Below are 21,506 nucleotides of genomic sequence, written 5' to 3'. Positions count from 1 at the left end.
ATTTGTAAAACAGGCTATTAAAGTCTCTGCTTTAAAAAAAGTATTTATTAGATGACACAGTAACATAAGAACACTTACTTTAGATACTTTTTTTTTTAAAAGTGCATTAAATTAAAGTACCTGAAAGAAAAATATTGGTGCACTTCTGCCTCTAGTGCTCAGAAAGGAGAATGACGACTGTGTGCATTTCCTGACCTAGCAACTACAATAAACTCCTTTCTCAACAAAGTCGATTAATACTATTTGTCAAACATAAATATTAATGTATGTTTATACAATTAAGCTGTGCAGCAGCATTAAAAAGAAAACTGAATTCATGATTAGAAGAGGAGAAAAAGTGTCAAGCTCCGTCGGTTCTCTTTCAGTGCCGCCTGGTTGGAGAGCTCTGCAAACATCAAGTGTTGAGGGATTGAGTAACATTAGAGTCGTTGGATGAGATGTTGTATCCATCTGGAAGAAAACACAACACAGCAACAAAATAATGTGTTTGTGCCAAAAAAAAGAAGAAACATGTAACCGGGCATGTACGTGCATCAATGGTTGACTCTGGCTACGTTTACATGGATACAAATAATCGGAAGAAAAGCCTGATCCGGATAAAAACGCTCTATGTAAACATGTCATTGAGAACAAACTGATCCGATCAGGCTCATTTGGAAAGAAATGTCATTCCGATCGTTGTTCAGATCCAGATCGTGTACATGCTCGATCTGATAATGTCTGCCTGACTGGGGTGAAACGGTCCTGACTGCCCATGTCTGCCCCAGTAAAGTGACGTGTTTCCATCAGAGCCTGATGTTTACAGTCTATAATCAGAGCGCAGAACGTCAGAAATGATTGCCCTGTCATTTAAAAGTTTAGTCTCCACTCTTGATCGGTTGATCAACACTGGTAAATTGACTGGTAAAGATCATTGCATATGTAATCAAAGTAACCAATACTGAGAGTTACTTGATTTGCTAATATCAACAGATATCAGCTGGCTGATTAAATGCTTATTGCCTTCAGTCTATAAAAAAATGATCCTGCCTTTATGAGGGATTCAATACACATTTCATCATTTTTAAACAAAACTTGTGCAAGGCGAATGCAGGAACACCAGGAAGAACATTTGGCTGTGCACAAAATCAGGAAACTAATAAACAAATATATTAAAAAATCATTCATTTGATCTTGCTTTGTAAGACGGTCCATATCTGCCAAACTGCTGCACTGTGGGGAGGAACAGTGAGAGAGAGCTCTCAATATAAACACTGCCGATTGCTGTGCTGGCTTATGGAGCTGTGGAAACACATCAGATTGTCTTCAGTAGATGTTATAGTGTTTCAATTTTAGAGGAAATATGGGACAAAAAAAAAGTATTATCCTTTCTAAAGCCAGTACAAGCATGTGTCTTGCTGCTATTTCTCTGCATTTAAATTCTCAAACTATTCCAACACTAAATGCATCAGGAACACATTGGATTACGGAAGTAAATATGTAAGATAAAACCTCCTTCAAATCGCCAATGTACGTTGTACTGAATATTATGGTCATAATATATTTGTTTTGTAGGCCAAGGCATGACTTATATGTGTACCAATTTTCATACATGTAGGAAAAACACTGTTCAGGGACTATTGTTTAGCTGCTGGGCCATTTTGCATTGCATTTCAGAAAAAAAGTGAGTTTTCAGGCATTTTTAAATCTATTTATTTGTGGAAAACATAAATTACAGTTTCAATTTATAAGTTAAGATAAAACTCCCTCCAAATGTCCTGGATTAACCATGGTCACGTAAGACTTGAGATGATGTAAGTGGTGACAAAATGTCTTCACTTAATCATTTTATGCTGCTGATCCTTTGTAGGCCTATTATTGTGTCAGTCTTAGCGTTAAGTCAAAATGCACTTGAGATATAACTCTGACTATTGAACTTTTACAACAAATTCTGAAAAGGTTGTCTTTTGAGTCCAGGTGGAAGTTTGTGCTTTTTGTTTGGGCAATTTAAAGATATTCAATCCAGCTACTGAGATATCACACTCAAACAAGAATAGGATAGATAGACTTATAATCAGAAAAGAACTTCAGTTTCTGACTGAGCTGGGACCCTGTGAAACTACTACAGAAGCACTGAGACACCGTTTTTTTCTCTTTTTGGGACATAACTGCTGTACCTCTTCCACGTCTCCAGAGCCGGAGAAATCCAAATCCACTCGATGAATTTCCAGCACTGGTGGTCTGAAACAAGAATGATTGTAAACAAAGGAATTAGTTATTGCAATATATTTCGATCAGCTTTGAAAAATGACAAAATAAAGAAAATATCTTACCCTGGTGCCACTTCCGGAAATCTGTGACTTTATTGCTATTTCTGATCGCACCTGAAAAGTTAATTGTCAAGAATTAGTGTGGTTCTTGAAGCTCCAAAAGTCTGATGTTGCAGTAAGCTGCAGATTTAACGTTTATCCCCACACAGAGGTCTAACTCTGACTGATCATTTTGAACATTGTTAAAGGTCTCATATTATAAAAAAAACCCTTCACAATGTCTGTGTTCCTATTCTCTCTCCACACCCCTAATCATGAGAAAAATCCATCCTCTCCGCCCATCGCCTGCTTCAGTAAATGTGTGCTTAAACAGACTGTATGAAGATTTTCTCTTCATGACATCACAAAGGGCAGTAACCCCTCCCCCGGGTGGGTGAAACTCCCACAGCTCGGTGTTTGTTCGCCCTCTTTTCTTTTTCTTTTCATTTCATGGCTTTCAGTCACGGGACCATCGGGGGAGCAAAAAAACACTTTGGTTACTGTTGAAAACACTGTTGAATCACAACATTGGCTTTTTATTTCAATAGCCTGGCAACCGAAGTAAACAGAGATATTAAAATAAATCATTAGTTGTGGCTCTGATACATTATTTTCACTGCTAGAAAAGGCAAAGTCTTTGCCTGTGGTCATCTGGTGACTTTCAGCTGAAGTGTTTGGACATGTTGTTTACTAACAAATGCCTCTGTGTCTAGCTTTCACAAAAACATAATATCTAATAAGTATTTTTGATATGATTAAAATGCAAAAAAACAAAAAATAAAGAGGCTTTTGTTAGGACACTTTCAGTCGTGTTCGTCTTTTAATCGTAACACCAGAACGTCTGTTCAGCAATGTTTGCTTAAATTTAGAAGATAATCCCTCTCCTGACATCAATGTAGAATGTCCACAAGTCTACAAACATACAGGCAGCTTTATGTAGTTGTCATGTGTCTGGGTTGATATTGCTGCTGTTTGGAAATTAAAGGGCAAGAAATGCTTCATTCAAGCATCACTGAGTTCTACTTAGTTAACATTAGATAGCTAAAGTTGTTAGCTAAATTAATTAATGACAGGATGACTGTCAGCTGCCTATTTCAGTGTTTTGGGGCAGTAATGTTTGTTGAAGGCAGGAGGAAGTCTTGTCTTTTGTTACCTCACACCATTAATTCACAATGTCCCCGCGTTTTATTTCTCTGATTAAATTCTGTAGAAGCAAAACTCTGGCTTTTCTCATCGGTAAGTCTATCACATTCAACAACAACTATGTGAGAATATGCAACCTTTAAATTAATCTGTAATCATATGTAACATCTTATTATGTTTACATTGGCGAAACATGCTTGATGTTTTTGTTGATTTCAGGCAAACATGGGAACACAATTGTTTTGACTCCAGCAGGATGACTTATCTTACCTGCAGTCCTATTGTTGCACTTGACTCTAGTCTGTCAGTAAAGGTTACCAAAGGTTGGACAAATTGCCCTGTTGAAGACTTTTTGTGTGCATTCATCTGTTTTTAAATCAGGTGTCATAGTTCTTAATTATCCCGCCAGGTGTTTTTTCCCCCTGATTACAGTGTGTCTACACGAGCAAGTGTCAGCAACAGAAACAGCTTGAATCTATTGTTAACTATTGGTCTAACTGCCTGCCAGACGCCTAGGGCTGGGTTAAAAAAATCGATTAATCGATTCGAATCGATTTTCCTTTGAATGGCCCGATATCGATTCATAAAATCCTAAAATCGATTATTTAATAGTCTTTTCTACTGTGTGTAATGCAGTTTAAAGCCGAGTAGTCTCGCGTGGACAGCCAGATCTCGTCACTAGGTGAGGAGTGCGAGCGTTGTTAAACATGGTGGGAGCACTGAAGGCACTACCAACAAACTTGCATTTTGGATTTAAAAAACACAAAGGCAGCAATGAACTGGACAATAGCAAAACTATATGCAAGATCTCCAGCGTGGAGGTGAAATATTGTGGAAACAATGAATGTCCGAAATCATTTATCGAGACACCACCCGGAAACGCAGTCTGCAAAGACATCGGACCCGAAGCAAACGCAGCTGGAGAAGGCATTTGTATGTAGGTTACCAGCAAACTCTCCGCGAGACCAGAAAATAACCGAGGCTGTCGCAACATTTATATACAAGGACATACGACCATACAGCGTTGTTGAAAATGATGGTTTCCGCTGCCTTATAAAGACTCTGGAGCCACGCTACGTTATACCAACACGCAAACAGTTAAGTGAAGTGACAGTCCCAAACGTGTATGCAGACGTGAAACATAGCATCGCAACATCGCTTAAGTTAGCAAAGAGAGTCGCCCTAACTTGTGACTGTTGGACATCCAGAGCAACGGATTCATACCTGACAACCTGACTTATTGCACTATACGACAATTCAGAACCTTTTAAATTTCTGGTTGTTTACTTTTATTTATTAATTATTTATTCATTTGTATGATTGTTTGTCTCTTTTGGTTGTTTCTCTTCTGATACAATGTGTTTGTAGCCACCTTATTTACACTGCCTGCCTTGTGATTTGATTTAAATTACATTTTTGTTTTGGTCAGGTCATGTTTAATAAAAAGTACATGATTAATGGCACTGCTTTGGGCTTAATTCAACAATAATATCTTTAATAATGCACCAAGTTAGAGTTAAAATTATTCAAGTAAAATTGGTACTGTGACTGAAATATCCTTAATCGAATCGAATCGAATTGAATCGTGAATCGAATCGGGTCCTTGTGAATCGAATCGAATCGATTTGGGAAATCTGAATCGATACCCAGCTCTACAGACGCCCCACATCTTTTTTCTTATCTGTTGCTCATTTAGTTAGATGAGGAAAAAAGACTGGGGGCTCTACAAGGCACTTGCTTTTCTCACTCAGCAGAGCTCATTAGCTTGTCTTACAGCTTATCAACACAAAGCACCACACTTCAGTTTGTCCACCTTCAAAATAAAAGCACCAGATGAGATAATACGCAATACAATGCAATATCTACCATTAGGACACATTCAGTGTTTTTTGTTTTGTTTTGTTTAACGAGACTTCATCAGGTGTGTGTGGTGGCCCATGGCTGAGTGGGGTTGGGAATGTTTCCAACACTACAGAGCAAGGAGCGCAAAGGAAGGAAGAAGCGGGAAAATCTGTAAGAACAGCTGAGGCCTCAAGATTAACCTCGCCAGGAAGAAGTGTTTTAGCACAACCATTTCTCCCAAGTCTCTACCTAGGGAAGGTTTGAAGCAAGTGGCACAGGACTGTAAGACGGCAGTTTGATGAGGACACGTGGCAAGGTGCAGGAAGCATTGAAGAGAGGGGATGTACGCCGAAGACTTAAGGTCATGATGACCGTCATCATCAGCCTTGCCTAGGAGAGGTTTGGAACAGAGGAAAAATGGCCTGTTCAGACAACTTACACAATGAACCAGGGGGCAGTGAAGGTTTACAAGGTTCATCACGAGTTGAAGTCCCTCAAGAAGCAGTACAAGGAAACCAGCGAGGAGCTGCGGCCCCCCAGAGTTCCAGGCCATCTTGAGGAAGAGGCTGATGTCTATGTGCAGAGCAGAATGGCACCAAAGGCGCAGAAAGGAGAGAGTCAGGAAGTGTGCGTCATTCATAGCCAATACCTCTGGCTTAACCAAATCACTGCTGGGGTAGAAGCAAGATGGCAACCTGGTCTGCTCGAAGGTGGAACTAGATTTGCTTATCCAGAACACCTACAGGGACCCCATCAGACAGATGGAGCTGGGTCAGTGTGACATCCTTGTAGACTCACCACCTGACACAAAGAACTTTAACGCCAGGGAGCCTCTTTTATGGGAATTCCAGGAGATTATGAGGAAAGTAAGATTTAGCTCAGTCCCTGGATCAAGTGGTGTTCTGTACAAGGTCTACAAGTACTGCCCATTGCTACTCAAGATACTCTGGAAGATGCTGCATGAAGAGTCATCTGAAGGAGAGGGGGCACAGCAGTGGCGATATGCTGAAGGGGATTGGATCCCTCAAGACGAGAATTCAAAGAACATCGACCAGTTCAGAATGATCTCATTAATGAGTGTAAGGGGTTTAACTAAATGTCCCTATTGCTGAATCTATAAAACAGACTGGATGGTAGAAGACGGGATAACCCAATTGGGGGTCTGACAATATACGCAAGAGACAGATGGGAGGATAGACAGACAGACAAGTTTAATGATCACTGTGCATCTGTTAAATACTGTTCACAGCATGCGTCATAAATTACTTCCAACTTTAGATTCCTCTATACATGATGTGGAAAATCATTATTACCTTTACTCTAAGAATGTCAAGCATCTATTTAGAACAATCTCTCATTACACTGCTGGTCGAGTCAGTACATTTTTCTTCAGAGACATTACCTATGATATATACGTTTCTTCAAGTGTGGTCATAGCTACTCAGAATAGATTGTAATCTGCTGACATCAAGATCATTTCTTCAGAGTGTACCCAAACTGAACGAATACAGAAAGATTCGTACTATCAGTGAGCGTGGAAGGAAAGATCTTCTTCATCATAGTAGCCAGATGGGTACATGACTTCCTATCCAACAACATCTACAAAGATACCTCAGTGCAAAAGGGAGGGATCTATGGAGTGCCGAAGTGTCTAGAACACACTGGAGTGGTGATTCAGCTCATCCAGAAATCCCACATGAACAAGGGAGACCTCACAGTGCTGTGGTTAAACTGAGCCAATGCGTATGGCTCCATCCCCCACAAACTGGTCCAATCCACCATGACTAAACGCAATGTGCCATACTATGTTGCAGATCTGATCCTGAATTGTTATGATCAGTTCAGGAAGAGAATCTCAGCAGGAGGACCAACATCAGGATGGCACCAGCTTGAGGTTGGGATAATCACCGGCTGCACCATCATCCTTGCGATGACCATGATTGTCAAGTTAGCTGATCCAGAGTGCTGCGGCCCTCGGACTTAATCAAGGATCCATCAGCTACCAATATGGGCCTTTATGGATAACCTGACAGTCAACAGAGTCCATGCAGGAGGACGATGGATCCTTTAAGGGCTGAAGAAGCTTATCTGGTGGGCTCAGATGAGCTTCAAACCAGCTAAGTCCAGAGCATGAGTGGTGAAGAAGGGCAATGTCACTGAGAGATTCTGATTCCACGTCGAAGGGACACTAATACCAACCATCTAAGAGAAGCCAGTGAAGACCATGGGCAAGTTGTTTGACAGGATTCCACATCTATGCAGTCAACCTGCCAGGAACTGGACTGCTGGCTAAGGTCAGTTGACAAATCTGTGCTCCCAGGCAAGTTCAAAGCGTGGACATATAAAAAAGTATTTTGCCAAGGATACTTAAGTTGCTACGTCGAGGTCCCCATGTCCACTGTGTAAACCTTGGAGAGGTAAGTCAGCAGCTGTCTCATGAGATAGTTGGGGTTGCCCAGAAGTCTCAGCAACATCGCCCTCTATGGGGACAGCACAAAGCTCCTGTTGCCCCTGAAGTCTTTGGAGAAGGTGTTCGAGGTTACTTGGACAAGAAAGGTGCTGAGGGACTCAAGAGACCAAAAGGTGGCCCAAGCAGGAGTGGTGGTGAGGACTGGGACTGGGCTTGGGAATTTTCCCAACACCACAGTACAAGGAGTGCAAAGGGAAAGAGAAGGGGAGGCAGATTCAATAGAAGGTGAGGGCAGCATTGTTGGAAAAATGATCAAGCAAAGCGTCTGGGTTAAGGTAACAGGGGGGTTCGACAAGGTGGAAGCAAGCCATGGATCGGAAGGACACCTGGACGGACCTCTGGCAGACTGAGCCACACTGCATCGCCTTCCTGATTCGGGCAGTGTACGATGTCCTGCCTAGCCAAGCAAACCACTTCACCTGGGTTAAGGTGGAGACCCCAAACTGCCCACTGTACTCAGCAAAGGTAACATTCACATTCTGAACTCCTGCCCAGCAACAACTTATATCTGCTGCCATAACCAGGTGCTGAAGCCAATTGCAGAAGCAATCAGATAGGGATCCTGGCAACAGCACAGGACTGGCAGCTCTCAGTGGACCTGCAGAAACAGCTGAGATTCCACATTGTGAAGGATGTCTGGCCCCACACTTAAACCAGACATCCTTCTGGTCTCTAACATCACTAAGAAAGTGATCATCATGAAGCTGACAGTGCCATGGGAGGCTCACCTGGAGGACGCTCACGAAAGGAAGAAGACCAAATATGAACATCTGGTAAAAAAAAACTGTTGAAAGCAAGGTGTATGCCCATCAAAGCAAATGATATTTGGGTCACTCAGTCAGGTTATATCACTGAGGATGTGTTCAGGTACATCAGAAGATGCATTTAATAACAATCTAGTTCATTTAATGATGAACTCATACAGTTTATAACTAGCATTGACAAAATAACTACATATCTCAGTAAAAACCAGTAAAATAAAAAGTTTCCACCGATTATACTCTTGACTTTGATTTACGGATAATAGTCTCTTTTGAGTATCTGTATTACCTGCACACATTACAGAGCACATTGGGTAGTGTTTGGTAAAAACTATGAACTGTACTTCAGAATGTTTTCATCCTGTATTTAAAAGTGCAATTACATACACATGTAAATAATGAGTGCTAAATACCTTTTTGTCCAGCAGCAGTCCAAACACCAATATAAAGAAACCCTATAAAAACAACAGCACAGAGTGGCATCACAAGGCTTAAATGATGCAACACACACTTATTTCAAAAGGCATCAAAAGTGTATATACAGTATTATACAGAATGTCACACAGTTATGTTTACTATAGTATCCATACCTGCAGTGAATTGAAGAATGAAAAAGCAATGTGGATGCCTTCATCTTCTGGTTGGACCAGGGTTCCAATTCCCAGACCCCAAGTTAATCCAAATAAAGGTGTGAGGACAGCCAGGGTCCTCACAATGACCAATAACACATTCCTCTGACCTGCTTGTGCAGAGTCTGCAACTGCCCTTCTCCTCAGCATTTTGTATAATACCACTATCAAGATGATAAGGTTAATCAGCACTATGGTCAGAGCAGGCAACACAAAGGCTATAATGGCGAGGGACTCATCAAAGTTGAGCCAGCAGAATTGATCTTGTCTGTACCTATCACTGGGTGCAGTGACAGCAATAGTTATGACCGCGATGATAATAGGCCCTCCGTAGCCTAGAGAGAATCCAATAGCCAGCATAGATCTTTTGGACAAACCTCCATCAAAGACACTGACTGTGCGGTAAAGCAACAGGAGAGCTGAGGCCAACATCCAGAAGAACATGGCTAGGTAGAAAAAATGGACGAAAAATGTAGCTGCCGAGCATGCGTCACGGTTACCCTCTGCTTCTGCTTCTGCAATAGAAGCACCTATGATGAACCAAATGTCTGCAATCAGGAGAGACACGGCGATGTTAACAATGGAGACATGACGCAGGTAAGATGTGGTGTTCCTTCTTATTTTTCTCCATATGATTGCTTCAATTATTAAGCATATGACCAAAGAAGCCATGGATATGCCAACTCCAACGTATGTTATCACAGAACACACATTACAGTTAACAAAAGGTGACATCAGGATGGAGAAGGAGGTCAGGTGGTTGCAGTTGCAGGTGACGCTTCCATTTTGACTTTCTACAGACTTACATCCTTCAGTGTCCCATCCCCCACGACCATCAAAGAGGCTGAAGTTCCAAAATACACACTGAGGGTTCACCAGTGTAGTGTTTAAGAGTTGAAATGTAAAGTTAATATTATTAATGGGGCTGTTTCCCATGCTGGTCTGAACAAGAACGACTCTCCCATTGATTTCAAAGATGGAGGAATTTGCCTCGTCTCTCGCAGGGAGAACATTATTCATCGAAGCAAATGTCATCACAGTGATATTATTCTCTCCTTCTTCAGGTTCTGATATAACTATCGTCACAGAAGAATTAAAGCTTTGATTGAAAAAGTCTGGAAATGTAGTTTTGTTTAAGAGAATAAAAGGTGTTTCAATCGCTAAAGAGTCACTAGAAATGAGACTTGTTATAGTCTCAAGTGACTGCAAGAATGCAGAGCTTCTTCCTGTTTGTGAGACATTGCTTGTGTTGTTGTTGTTGTTGTCGTTCAGGGACTCCCAGGATGCCCTTGCACCATCTGTGGTGAGGACACCTGCAGTAAAAAGGATATCCTGCATTGACAGGAAAGGAGACATTAGCTCATGTGAAATATAAAGCATAATGTTACACATGTAAACCTCACCTGTGTTGTTCACATACCTCTATTAACTCACTATCGATAGGTAGAGAAATGGTGGCAACATTGTTGAGTATATCAACAATGGCATTTATGTTTGCAGGAGACTCAACAACTTCCTCTGTGAAGTTGACGGTGACATTGCGGAGTGTCACCAGGAATCCAGGCAGCGAATTGGAATTTAAGAACTGTAAGATTTAAAAGAAAAAACTTCATTACTGTTAAACGTATAACAAAGATGAACATTGAACTCATAATTCACAGAGTGGCTGTTATTAAAGATGGCTCTAAATGTTTTTCTGTTGGGAGAAAAGCCAAAAAAATAGACTAAGGGTGCACTCATAGTTTGCATGGGACAGATTCTCAGCCATGGCTTGATAAGATGAACATGGAAGTAAACAACGGCCACAATGCACTTTGCATTGTAGGAGACAGCACAGAAGGTAGACTGGTTCGATGCACACTGAGTTTTCTCTAATCAGTTTGACATACTGCTATTTTTGGCATACTGCAAATCTATAATAATAATAGTAATACTTTATATTTATACAGCACTTTTAGAGGCTCAAAGCTCTGAACAGAGAAAATAAAATTAAGATGAAAACAAAATTAAAAATAAACAAATAAATAAACAAGAAACAGAGAAAAGCACAGAGAAGCACAGGGAGGGGAGGTAGTAGGCTTGGGCAAACAGGTAGACTTTTAGGAGATGGGATTTGAAGAGGGGTAGGGAGGGTAGGTTACAGATAGGCTGGGGTAGGGAGTTCCAAAGACAGGGAGCTGCATGGGAGAAAGCCCGGTCCTCTAGGTTTTTAAACGTGATGAGGGCAGCGTGAGGGTGGAGGATGATCACAGGACATAAGAGGGCCGGTGGGGGATAAGGAGGTCAGATAGGTAGGGGGGTGCAAGGGAGTGTAAGGCCTGAAGGTGAAGGTTTGATGGGGAGCAAGTGGAGGGTTTGGAGGACAGGAGTGATGTGCTCACGGGACCGGGTGTGAGTGAGTAAGTGGGCAGCTGAGTTCTGGAGCATCTAGTCAAGTCTATGGAGGGAGAGAGAGGAGATGCCAGTGAGGAGGGAGTTGCAAGGCAGGAGTCAAGGCAGGAAGTGATGAATGCATGAATGAGGCGGCGGGAGAGAGAGAGTGGGTGATTTTGGCAATGTTGCGGAGGTGGAAGTAGAAGGTTTTTATACCAGAGTTGATGTGGGGGACAATGGAAAGGGTAGGGTCAAGGATGAGGCCAAGATTGCGTGCTTGGGGGGACGTTGTGATGGTTGTGTTGTCAGTGGTGAGGGAAATGGGTCCAAGCTTAGTGAGGGTGGATTTTGTGTCAGTGAGGAAGAGTGCAGTTTTGTCAGAGTTTAGTTTGAGAAAATTGTGGATGTGCCAGGATTTTATTGCAGAGATGCAGTTTTCAATGTGGGTGAGGGGAGGGTTGTGAGTCAGTTTGATGCTGAGGTAGATCTGTGTGTCGTCAGCATAGCAGTGGAAGTCCAAGTTGAAACTGTGGATGATGTGGCCAAGGGGGGAGAGCTAATGAAGAGCAGGGGGCCAAGAACAGAGCCTTGGGGCGCCCCCTGAGTGACAGAGGAAAAAATGAAGGTGAAGCCGGAGAGGGAAATGAAGTGCTTGCGGTCAGTGAGGTATGAGATGAGCCAGTCCAGAGTGGTGCCCTCAACACCCAGCTGCCGGAGCCTTGTGAGGAGGATGGAGTGGTCGACTGTGTCGAAGGCCGCACTGAGGTCCAGGAGCAGGAGGACGTTGAGGGCACCAGAATCTGCAGAAGGTAGGAGGTCATTTAGCACCTTGACCAGGGCGGTTTCAGTGCTATGGAGGGGACGGAAACCTGACTGGAGGGGATCAAAGAGGTGGTTCGACTGAAGCAAGTGATGAAGTTGGGTGGCTACGATACAATACGAATCTTACAGTTGTTTGCATACTCCGTACTACATACTGCATTTTGGTCAAATCATCAAGTATTTTACAGTATGTGGTTTCGAAAACAACCTTAAAGTCTTTGCACACCAGACACGTATTTTTCAAATAAATATTTCACTCATTTATTTTTTGAAACCTACTGTAAATGGAAGTTTTCACACCAGCCACGTTATTGTAGCCTTTTTTTTTCGTACCGCGGTAGATTTTCCCAAAGGTTCGTTTACAACGAGTAGTGTCATGATCCCATCATGGCAGGTCCCTCCTTCCCCGTTGTGTTGTTTGTATTCCCTGTCTGTGATCCTCATGTTTCTTTCCCCTGTTAGTCTCTGTGTGTGTGGCTGTAGGCGTGGCTAACTGGGTGCTGGCTGCACCAGGTGTACCTAATCTTCTCATCAACCCTGGCTGCACTTAAACCTGGGATTCCTCTGCCTCGGTGCCAGATCGTTGCGTCTACCAGTGTGGTAGTAGTGTTTTTGTGGATCACGGCCTTTTTGTATTTTTTCATCTAGCTTGGTTAAGCTGGGTACTAACCCCTCTGTGCTTCCCCACTTCAGATCGTCATTTTTGGATTCGTGTGTGTTCTTCACTATCTGCTCACTGCCTGCTGATATTCTCAGGAGGAACTTCACCACGGGATTGGAGACTCACATCACACTCGGACCGAGTGTTCACCTCACCATTGGGATCCCTGGATGCATCACCCCCTCCCCCTCACTGTCACTTAATTGTTTATTAAATTGGACACTTGTTTGAACCTGGCTTGAGAGTTATGCTTTTGGGTCCGATCCAGTAGTAGATCGTCACAGAACGATCTGGCTACATGGACCCAGCAAACTCAGAACCAGGTGTGGACTTGTTGAGACAGGCGGTGTCGTCACAGGGAATACAGTTGGGTCATCATGACCAGACTCTGCATAAAATCATGGAATCCCTCTCCACTCTATCAGTTAGCCTCTCCCGTATGGAAGGCCAACTCCTTATTTCTTCTCAGCCTGTGCTAGCCCCACTACCTGGCCCTGCTTCTCTCTCTGCGGCACTCGTGAGTAGTCATCAGCCTCGTGAACCTTATGTTCCTGCACCAGAACGCTATAATGGGAATTTAGGGGAATGCAAGTCTTTTTTGTTTCAGTGTTCCTTGGTTTTTGGTCAGCAGCCAATCACTTATGCTAGCGATGCTACTAAGATAGCTTATGTGTTAGGTCTTCTTACGGGGCGGGCTAGAGCATGGGGAGCTGCGTTTTGGAATAGTCCTGCTAAGTCCAATTCCACTTATGATGAGTTTACGTCGGAAATTGTCTCGGTTTTCGATCATCCTGTCACGAGTAGTGATTCCAGTAACCGTTTGCTCAGTCTTAGACAAGGTCCCCAGAGCACTGCTGACTATTCGGTGGAGTTTCGTACTTTAGCAGCAGAGCTGGGGTGGGACGACAGGGCATTACAGAGCATTTTCTTTAAAGGGTTGAATGAGTCTGTTAAAGATGGGTTAATTGGGAGGATGGAGACCAAGGGCCTGCAGGAGCTCATAACTTTAGCCATAACCATAGACAACCGTTTACGGGATCGTCGCAGAGAGAAGGCAATATCTAACCCGACAAGACCAAACATACCTCCTGTTCAGTCAACCCAACCTCCGGAGGGACTCATGCAACTGGGCCGAAGCCGTCGTTCACTGGAGGAGAGGAATCGACGGTTTAGAGAAAGACTCTGCCTCTGCTGTGGCGAACAAGGGCACCAACTGGCTAACTGCACCCAGCGGTTAAACTGCAACAATCACCAGTCAGTCGGGGTTCTGGTGAGTCACACTGTGGTCCCTACTCTTCCCCGAAAACGCATTAACCTCAAGGCTAGTATTTATATTAACGCCACCACAATTCATCATCAGGCTCTGATAGATTCTGGGGCTGACTCCAACCTCATTGATTCCGAGTTAGTTAGACAAGTTCTAATAGCTACTGAACCTCTTCAGACTCCCCTGGTGGTTAATGCACTTAATGGTGACGTTCTAGCTCGCATAACTCATCAGACCTGTACCCTGCCCTTGTTGTTAGCTGGTAATCACCATGAGGAGATCTCATTCCACATTATGCCATCAGCTAATGCTCCCATTGTTCTCGGGTTGCCCTGGCTCCAACAACATAACCCAGTTATCGACTGGGCTGCTGGTAAGATTGTGAGTTGGAGTCCTTTCTGCCATGCTTCATGCCTTAAGTCAGCTCAGCCGTTGCATACTAGCTCAGTCTGTGCTGTACCACCAGAACCCCCGGATGTCACCTCTGTGCCTCCCGTTTACCATGACTTAGCTGAGGTATTCAGTAAACAAAGAGCTTCATCTCTGCCTCCACACCGTCCCTATGATTGTGGCATTGACCTGCTATCCAACATTCAATTACCTACCAGCAGGTTATACAATCTCTCTGCCCCGGAACGTGAGTCAATGGAACAGTACATCAATGACTCACTTAAATCTGGAATCATTCGACCATCATCATCTCCTCTAGGAGCAGGTTTCTTTTTTGTTTCTAAGAAAGACAAGACCCTGAGACCCTGCATTGATTTCCGAGGTTTAAATAACATCACTGTCAAGAACAAGTATCCCCTGCCTCTAATCAACTCTGCTTTTGAACCCCTGTCTGGCGCCACAGTCTTCACAAAGTTGGACCTACGCAATGCGTATCATTTGGTCCGGATCAAGGAGGGAGATGAATGGAAGACAGCATTCAACACACCTCTTGGGCATTTTGAATATCTAGTAATGCCCTTTGGTCTTACCAACGCCCCTGCTGTCTTCCAGGCAATGGTCAATGATGTTCTCAGAGACTTCCTGAACAGGTCAGTGTTCGTCTACCTGGATGACATTCTTATTTTCTCCCGTAACCTGGAGGAACATATAACCCATGTCCGCCAAGTCCTTCAAAGACTGCTGGATAACAAATTGTTTGTTAAACCCGAGAAATGTGAATTTCACACGTCTTCAGTTTCGTTCCTCGGGTACATTGTTGAGAGTGGGCAGGTGAGGACAGATCCAGATAAGGTCAAGGCGGTGACAGAGTGGCCAACCCCTTCCTCCAGGAAACAGCTACAAAGATTCCTGGGGTTCGCCAATTTCTACCGACGGTTCGTACGTAACTACAGTCAGGTAGTAGCTCCACTCACTCAACTCACCTCTCCATCTGTTCCTTTCCTCTGGTCTTGTGCGACGGAGAAGGCTTTCTCAGAGTTAAAGAGGAGGTTTTCGTCAGCCCCCATTTTGGTGCAGCCTGATCCCTCCCGACAGTTCATTGTGGAGGTGGACGCCTCGGATATTGGGGTAGGAGCGGTGCTCTCCCAACGTTCAGCAGGTGACAATAAATTACACCCATGTGCCTTCTTTTCCAGAAAATTGTCAACTGCTGAGAGAAACTACGATGTGGGCAACCGTGAACTATTGGCAGTAAAACTGGCTCTGGAGGAATGGAGACACTGGCTGGAGGGAGTTGAGACCCCATTTTTGGTATGGACTGACCACAAGAACCTAGCTTATATTCAAACAGCTAAGAGACTAAACTCCCGACAGGCTTGATGGGCTCTGTTCTTTGGCCGTTTTAACTTCTCCCTGACTTACCGTCCAGGTAGTAAAAATGTGAAGCCGGATGCTCTTTCCAGGCAGTTCATCCACTTGGAAGACAAACCTGCCGTTCCGGACACTATCTTGCCGTCATCCTGCCTGGTGGCATCATTGACCTGGGCGATGGAGTCAGAGGTGAGAGAAGCACTTCAGACACACCCTGACCCAGGTGGAGGTCCACCTGGTCGTTTGTTTGTACCTGACTGTTCGTTCCCAGGTCCTTCTGTGGGGACACACTTCTAAATTTGCATGTCACCCGGGCATTGCTCGAACCCTGTGTCTCATCCGTCGACATTTCTGGTGGCCCACCATAACCACAGACACCAGGGAATATGTGAAGGCTTGCACCGTCTGTGCCCGTGGAAAGGCTTCACATCGTCCTCCGGCTGGTCTCCTCCGTCCACTCCCAGTGCCTGGCCGTCCTTGGTCCCATATTGCTCTAGACTTTGTGACTGGTCTGCCGCCGTCGAGAGGTAACAATACCATATTAACGGTTGTGGATCGTTTTTCCAAAGCAGTTCATTTTGTGGCTCTTCCCAAGCTACCAACAGCCACAGAAACGGCTAGGCTCCTTGTGGACAACGTTTTCCGCCTCCATGGGATTCCCTCCGACATAGTCTCCGACCGTGGCCCACAGTTTACCTCTCAAGTATGGAAGGAGTTTTGCTGGGCGCTGGGAGCAACTGTGAGTTTGTCTTCTGGTTATCATCCTCAAACTAATGGCCAGACTGAACGAGCCAACCAGGACCTTGAAGCAGCGCTACGATGTGTCTGCGCCCGCAATCCCTCCTCATGGTATTCTCAACTATCATGGGTGGAATACGCCCACAACTCCCTCCCCTGCGCTGCCACGGGTATGTCGCCCTTTGAGGCCTCATTAGGGTACTTACCTCCTCTCTTCCCTGCTCAGGAAACAGAGATTGCGGTACCTTCTGTCCAGGTTAACCTGCGCAGAGGTCGCAGAATTTGGAGAGAGACTCGGGCCGCTCTTCTTCGCAGCCACGAGCTGAACTGCAGGATGGCGGATCGTCGTCGGATTCCTGCTCCGGACTTTAGACCAGGTCAACAGGTTTGGCTTAACTCTAAAAACATTCCACTCTCTGTTCCATCCAAGAAACTGGCCCCTCGTTTTATTGGTCCTTATGTCATAGAAAGAATCATCAAGCCCTCTGCTGTTCGCCTTAAGCTTCCCAGTGCTCTCAAGATCCACCCCACCTTCCATGTGTCTCAGTTAAAATCAGTAACCTCCAGCAGTTTATGCCCTCCAGCCGTCGCCCCACCACCCGCCCGACTCATTGATGGCCATCCGGCTTATACTGTAAAGAGAGTCATGGACGTTCGATGTCGGGGACGTGGGTTTCAGTATCTGGTTGACTGGGAGGGGTATGGACCAGAGGAAAGGAGCTGGATCTCTCGGGCTCTGATTCTCGACACCTCATTGATCAGGGATTTCTATCATGCTCATCCTGACAAGCCTGGTGGACCGCCTGGAGGCGCTCATTAAGGGGGGGGTACTGTCATGATCCCATCATGGCAGGTCCCTCCTTCCCCGTTGTGTTGTTTGTATTCCCTGTCTGTGATCCTCATGTTTCTTTCCCCTGTTAGTCTCTGTGTGTGTGGCTGTAGGCGTGGCTAACTGGGTGCTGGCTGCACCAGGTGTACCTAATCTTCTCATCAACCCTGGCTGCACTTAAACCTGGGATTCCTCTGCCTCGGTGCCAGATCGTTGCGTCTACCAGTGTGGTAGTAGTGTTTTTGTGGATCACGGCCTTTTTGTATTTTTTCATCTAGCTTGGTTAAGCTGGGTACTAACCCCTCTGTGCTTCCCCACTTCAGATCGTCATTTTTGGATTCGTGTATGTTCTTCACTATCTGCTCACTGCCTGCTGATATTCTCAGGAGGAACTTCACCACGGGATTGGAGACTCACATCACACTCGGACCGAGTGTTCACCTCACCATTGGGATCCCTGGATGCATCACCCCCTCCCCCTCACTGTCACTTAATTGTTTATTAACTTGGACACTTATTTGAACCTGGCTTGAGAGTTATGCTTTTGGGTCCGATCCAGTAGTAGATCGTCACAAGTAGGCCTGTGCTTAAAAAATTGATATGGCAATATATCGTCATGTGCCCCTTGCCAATACGTGTATCAATGCAGGTTTTACAGTATCGATGCAGCCGCAAATCTGTTTATAGCGTATTGAAAGACTCCTTTCCCATAATGCAGTTCCTATTAAAGCCGGTAGGGGGCAGTAGACGTAAAACTACAGGATGCACGGCACGTTCCAAATCACAACAAACATGAATAGAAACTCCGTGAGCTAAACTGAAAGCAAAGATTAATGAAACATTTAGTATTTTTACAAACAGCAGACAGTCTGGAGTTGGACATGAGTCGTCCAAGAGTCATAAAAACGAGGTCAAACACAGCAGCAACAAGACCAATGAACAAGATATGACAAGAAGTCAGCAACAACAGCTAGACTGGCTACACAGTGTCAGTGTGTGGCGTCTTTGCCAGCAGCGAATGACGCTTTCATGGTCACTGAACATGTAAAGGAGCTCAGATGATGATGTATTTTATAAAGACTTGTGAACGTATAGTGAGTTTGATAATGAAGGCTTCAGACAGCTGATCAGTGAGTCACACTGTGTAACTCCACTCCTTCCTTCAGTATCTACACTGCTTCAGTAGTTTACAGATGTGCATCAAAAAGTGATTCTTCTCAGAGTCAAGTGAAACCAGATTATTACACATTATACCCAGAGAGACAACAGGGAGGAATATTGAAATAAAAATGAAAGAATATTGGTTTTGCATGTTTTAATAACTCTGGCATTATAAACGGAATAGTTTTGTTTACTTTTAGGATCTCTAAGAGAAGAACTTCATGAGTTTAAGTTTTTGGATCCTTAAATCTATGTATCAACAAAAACCCCCCAACTAATATCATTCTTTGTAGGATGTGGTCATGATCCAGAACTAACGCAGATTGTGATACGTTTCGGATCGTGTCCTCTGTGATACGTATAGTATTGTGAGGTTGTGGGAAATACCCAGACCCAGCGAAGCGTACACAATGGACCAATCAAAACGCGTGTTGTTGGCACGTCATATACAAAAACAGTCAACTTGGCGGATCACTTAATTTATCTATGTGTCCCAGCACTTGGTTCTTTTAGACAAAATACATAAAATCTGTAAAGACAACGATTTCAAAGACAATGTTTGGGGAAGAATATCTTCGGAGATTGAATATGATGACGGTGTGTGTATAATCAAAATCTTACAGATGTGAATGGTCTTTGGCTAACGCCAAAACAATCTTATGTCACTGCTTAAAGTCATGTGGAGTGTTTTAGCTGTCACCAAAGGACGATTAGTTCTGTGTATGATTATTTCAAGTGACTGACTTCCTGGCGAGGTGACGTTTAATCTCCCTGACAACCACTGTAGTCTCATTTATCTACTTGTTCGCAACTGCTGTTCTGAGTTCTGTAAAAACTTTGAAATTTGGGGGTCTTAGCTAACATACCACACCAAAGACATTATTTCAGGCGTCTAACCACAAACCCATTCAAAATCCACATTGACTTTCAGAGGTTAGAACCCATGGCGCTAAAATGCTAACTCACTTCCTGGTTATAGTTCTCGTTCCTGTGCCAGTCTATAGTGTACCTGCTTCAAACTCTTTTCTGCTTGCATGTACTTTTTACCACTCATTTGTTGATGCTGTGAATACGGACAATTAAAGTAGCATTGATAAACTTAAAAAGCACAAACACTCATCAAAGCTCTGTTGCTCCTTTGTCATTTTAACATCATGCCCTGTCTGTTGAGACAGCTTTACTGGAACTTTAAATTCAATGTTGTGTTTCTACAATAGTAGTTTTAAAAAAGAAAAATGTACCAGTACCCTGATTTTAGTGATAAAGGCCTGAGCAGGAAGGAGTTTGCTTGACGCTCCCAAACAATTATTATTAAAAACATGTGTCAGCATGTGCTGGTGAATTCCTTACCTCAGACTGCTGGAGCAGCTCCTGAACCGGTTGTAAGATACAGTTGTCTTCAACTACCTTCCACAATCGGTCCGTCTGACAAACTCCTATCCTCTCTCCCACCTTGTCAGGGCCACAGGAACTGCTGACAGCCCTGTCTCCAGGATCTCCAGTACCAAAGATTTCATCATTACAAACAGGATCTAGGAGGAAAGAAATGAATGAAACATCACTCTCAAATGAAGACAAATATTTTGATCTGATCTGTATTTAATTCCCTTTAATCAACACTCACCTCCTGTAGTCAACTGCAGCATGGTTGCTTTTGATTCGACAACTGAGCTGCCAGTCACTCTACAGGTAAATGTTCGTTCCGTGTTTTCACAGTTGGGGATGCGAAACAAGTAGTTGATAGGGTTACCTGTGACTAAGACTGGAAAAAAAAGCAATTAATAATGTTAATATAAAATATAAAAGATTAGCCTTTTTGTGTTTGCTTGATTCAGGTTTACCTTCATTCAAGTCATTTAAGAACTGAACAGTGTAGGGTTCGTTGACAGAGCACTGTAGTTGCACTTCCTCTGTATCATCACAATGGATTTGTCTGCTGGCTGGTAACAGTTGGATGAGAGGTCGCTCTTGGAGTTTGAATAATTGATTGGATCTCTCTCTGAAGATTTTTTGGCCAGACTTCAGTCGACATTCATATTGACCTGAAAATCAAATTGATGTGAAGTAGCAAAACCAGGTTTTAAAATTTAAACAATCTGAATCAGGATTCCTATAGGGACTTTCTAATGTCCTAATTTTCTAACCGTACCTTTCCTCACTTACACTGTGGTATTGAAATGGTCTTAAAAAAAAAGAAAATTAAAAATTAAATGATACTAACTTTTAGTGAAGTTCAGATTTTATTGCAAAAGCGGAAACACACAAACCACATTAATGATGTGATGAATGATTGTTGCAGAGATTGTAATTGTTTGCTGACATTCATATATACAGTATATATACACTCAACAAAAATATAAACGCAACACTTTTGTTTTTGCTCCCATTTGTCATGAGATGGACTCAAAGATCTAAAATTCATTCCAGATACACAATATTACCATTTCTCTCAAACATTGTTCATAAATCTGTCTAAATGTGTGATAGTGAGCACTTTTGCTTTGCTGAGACAATCCATCCCACCTCACAGGTGTGCCACATCAAGATGCTCATCAGACACCATGATTAGTGCATAGGTGTACCTTAGACTGTCCACAATAAAAGGCCACCCTGAAATGTGCAGTTTTTGCTTTATTGAGGGTCTGGGGACTCAGAACCAGTCAGTATCTGGTGTGACCACCATTTGCCTCATGCAGTGCAACACATCTTCTTCGCATAGAGTTTATCAGATTGTCAATTGTGGCCTGTGGAATGTTGGTCC

The 21,506-nt window shown here is 43.6% G+C and overlaps 1 protein-coding gene across 1 annotated transcript in view; it reads right to left on the bottom strand.

Annotated features, from left to right (window-relative positions):
- Positions 1-112: 112 nt before the first annotated feature.
- The window catches only part of LOC306821100 (adhesion G-protein coupled receptor F2-like), a 31,508-nt gene continuing 10,114 nt past the window's right edge, over positions 113-21,506 (bottom strand). The window contains exons 6-15 of the mRNA XM_079339293.1: positions 20,587-20,787; positions 20,370-20,507; positions 20,096-20,277; positions 10,554-10,718; positions 9,095-10,465; positions 8,918-8,959; positions 8,472-8,513; positions 2,313-2,363; positions 2,157-2,220; positions 113-450 (exon numbers count right to left, since the gene is read on the bottom strand). Coding sequence (XP_079195419.1) covers positions 395-450; positions 2,157-2,220; positions 2,313-2,363; positions 8,472-8,513; positions 8,918-8,959; positions 9,095-10,465; positions 10,554-10,718; positions 20,096-20,277; positions 20,370-20,507; positions 20,587-20,787 — 2,312 coding nt within the window. The 3' untranslated portion in view covers positions 113-394. The remainder of the gene's footprint in view (positions 451-2,156; positions 2,221-2,312; positions 2,364-8,471; positions 8,514-8,917; positions 8,960-9,094; positions 10,466-10,553; positions 10,719-20,095; positions 20,278-20,369; positions 20,508-20,586; positions 20,788-21,506) is intronic.

Source organism: Symphodus melops (assembly GCF_947650265.1).
Source record: "Symphodus melops genome assembly, chromosome: 1".
NCBI lineage: Eukaryota > Metazoa > Chordata > Actinopteri > Labriformes > Labridae > Symphodus > Symphodus melops.
The sequence above is the reverse complement of the archived record's forward strand: the minus strand, read 5'-3'. Positions and strand labels throughout refer to the sequence as shown.